The sequence below is a fragment of the Atta cephalotes genome (assembly GCF_000143395.1).
Source record: "Atta cephalotes unplaced genomic scaffold scaffold00004, whole genome shotgun sequence".
Taxonomy (NCBI): domain Eukaryota; kingdom Metazoa; phylum Arthropoda; class Insecta; order Hymenoptera; family Formicidae; genus Atta; species Atta cephalotes.
In genome coordinates, this window is record NW_012130068.1 from 2,919,375 (window position 1) to 2,922,556 (window position 3,182).

The 3,182-nt window shown below is 32.9% G+C and overlaps 1 protein-coding gene across 1 annotated transcript in view; it reads right to left on the reverse strand.

The window, feature by feature from the left end:
* Positions 1-3,182, reverse strand: part of LOC105625916 (acyl-CoA synthetase family member 2, mitochondrial) — a 9,520-nt gene that overhangs the window by 5,178 nt on the left and 1,160 nt on the right. Inside the window, exons 2-3 of the mRNA XM_012207225.1 lie at positions 2,472-2,997; positions 360-543 (exon numbers count right to left, since the gene is read on the reverse strand). Of these exons, the coding sequence (XP_012062615.1) occupies positions 360-543; positions 2,472-2,997 (710 nt within the window). The remainder of the gene's footprint in view (positions 1-359; positions 544-2,471; positions 2,998-3,182) is intronic.

Below are 3,182 nucleotides of genomic sequence, written 5' to 3' on the forward strand. Positions count from 1 at the left end.
GTAGTAAGTACGTAGGTACGGAACGTAACGGTACGGACGTACGTACGACGAGACGAGTAGTAAGTAGTACGTANANAGACGTAGCTGAAGTNAGANANNAGAGAGAGAGAGAGAGAAAATTAGGGCCATGGCACACAAAAAATTTAAACAGTAAAGAAATCAACATATTGGATTGGCTTACATTGGCCTTACGATCTCTACTGATTCGCTTAAATTTGTTATGTGTCATGACCCTTGTAAGTTAAAAATAGTTTTAATAATTATAATAGTTCTAATAATTTCTTAATTATTCAATTAATCCCGAAAAGGATTTATAATGCAATTATCTAATATCTAATTTTTCTATTTGTGTTTCTCACTTCTTTGCTGTTGTTTACGAGACTCAAGTGTGAGAGAATCGTGGCTTTGGACCTTCCAGTGGAACCGGACGTGAATTGTATAGTGCATTCGTCATGGCATGATATCTTATCCTGTTCGGCGTTGATCGCATCTACTTCTGCTTTAGTTGCCGAAACTTCGACTTCGGCGAAACGATGCGTACCGCTATAAATTAAACATGCTGATATTATTTACATTCCCTCAATGACACGGTGTTTGCGAAAGCGAATGGATAGACCTCGGTGAAGCTATTAACCTAATTGTACCATGATTCTTCCATATGGCACGGTTATTAATCAAATCGGTTGATCGGTAAAAGTTCAAGGACTATAGCAGAAAGAAGAAAAGAATTACGCGCGAGAGCCCATATCCGCGAAAAATGATCATCAATTGGACGTCAAATTAACGTTTAATAAATCATAGACGTAATATCAATCATAATGTAAAATTTTTACACCATGCATATAACGATGTTGTAAAATTTTTACATATTGAATGTAATAAGAATAGACTGCGCAAGACATATTCCTATGAAATTATCACTTTTGGTTTAGAAAAAGTGGCTGTGTTAATTTAACAGAGAAAACTAATCAGAGAGCGCTTGATTCTTTAATATGATTTTAGTTTCTATACTTAAGCGAAGAATTAAAGGCAAGAACCAATCATATAATCTACATATTAAAGAATTACTAAACGCTCAGCTTTCTTTGCTAAACACAGCCAGTGATAGCTTGAATTGAAACATATTATTCTCTTTTTTTTTTCAGCTCTCTTCGATTTTATATATCAGTATTTGTCTTCAATTCGAAGTATCGAAGAACCGAAAAGAGCTGCTGATATGCTAAGCTCAAAGAATTCACAATCTATACATCCTAATCTATATGATTAATTGATGTCGAAATCATTGATATTACATTGTATCTAGGTCGATTTGACGTCAATTCGATAATTTTTTATTAGAGATGTTAAGGACAAAGTGCATAAATTATCAATGTAACATCGACACTATTTGAGTTACTTGCTGTACAATTAGTATTGCCCAACGCGATTGACATGCCCGGGCAATGTTGACATTATCCGCTTGCGGATAATGTCCGTACAGAAACATACGCACGAAACGCAAAGTAATAAAAAAAGAAAAAAATTTTCGAAGAAACGATGCTCGACGAAATTACTGGTGAACATTTTTTTCGACATTAAAACTGTTTCGTTTTAAACACCGTTATCTTTCTCAGTATTTTAAGTTGTTCAATCTTCGTCTTCGTTTGACTTCAGATCAATATTCTCATGTCATGAAACAGAACGCTTATACCTTGGCTATTTACCAAGAGGAATATTTAAACTGTTATATTATTTTGATATTTATCTACTGTAATAAGATTTAAATTAAGTACAGCATAATTTTTGTTATTAATATATTGTTATTAATATATTAGGATATAAAAAATATTACTCTTTAATTAATACACATTAAATGTAGCTGAATTTTTAAATTTGATTTTATATTTAATATTTTTTTTAATGTAACAAAAAAATTTATTAAAAATTCAAAGATCTATTTGCACTTTAAACAAATTGAGACAGATCAATTTTTTAAATCTAACGTCGTACAGAAACTGACATTAGAAAAATGTGAGCGCACGAGACGTTTTGATACAATAATCACGTGTTCTTAATCCATTTCGCAAAATCGAGCAAAAGATTTCTGTCAGTCAAAGTGCGAGGGCTCACGCGATATTCACGGATTAGTGAAGCGATTCTAGTATGTGAACATACTAAAAGTTCACGAAAGATCGTGAGCGCCACAGTCATTTGAAGAAAACAAAGTCATAATTGTACCAAAAGTAATAATCGCGACATTTAAATATTCTATTAGAGTTTATTAATTAGTGACATTTTAAAACAAGTTGTTAACGAAAGTTATATTCCTTTCTTTAAAAGACTGCTCTCTCACGAGAGTGTCAGAAATTACTTATTATTAATTAGCCAACTTAAAGACATAATTAATGTATCATACAGTACACTATATATTATATTTTAAGGATGTGCGACAAATACTTTAGTTGTGATTATTATCAATTGTGGTTTCTTACGTTACATGATCGGGCGAATAAATAATAATATGTTCCAAAGTAGGGCACACTTTCTTGGCGGCGAGCAACATCTTTGGATAATTCTGCGTTTTGAATTTCTCGGGTGAGACAATCGCCTTTACATCAACTTTTTGCAAACAATATACTAATTCATCGTACTGATAAGCAGGATTAATTGCGACGACGATTAATCCTATCCTCGATGCAGCAAGAAAAGTTACGATCCATTCCAGGTCATTTGGACCCCAAATGCCCAACCGATCACCCTTTTTCAAATTCAACTTCTTGAAACCCGCAGCCAACGAGTCGGCTCGCTGAAGAATCTGAGTAAATGTTAAACGAACATTTTGAGGAATTGAAACGATGCAAGTTCGTTCGGGCCATATTGCAACTGCTTCACTTAATAGTTGTCCGATGGTTTTATATAGTATAGGAGATTCACCAGGATTGTACATATGAGCGACTTTGATTGCATGAGAAAGATTGACCCTTGCTTGGATATTTAATCTTCGAAATTGACGTCGTTCTGCAACAATTAATCGTGATATAAAATTCAAAAGTAGCATGTTTGATCCTCATCGATTATATTTTGTTCACATATCTTTATATTTGAAGATTTTTCTCAAATGTTCAACAAGTAAACTTCTTATACTAAAAGAAAAAAGATTTGCATTTTTGATAGAACAGCAACTATAAGTATAAGATTTTATA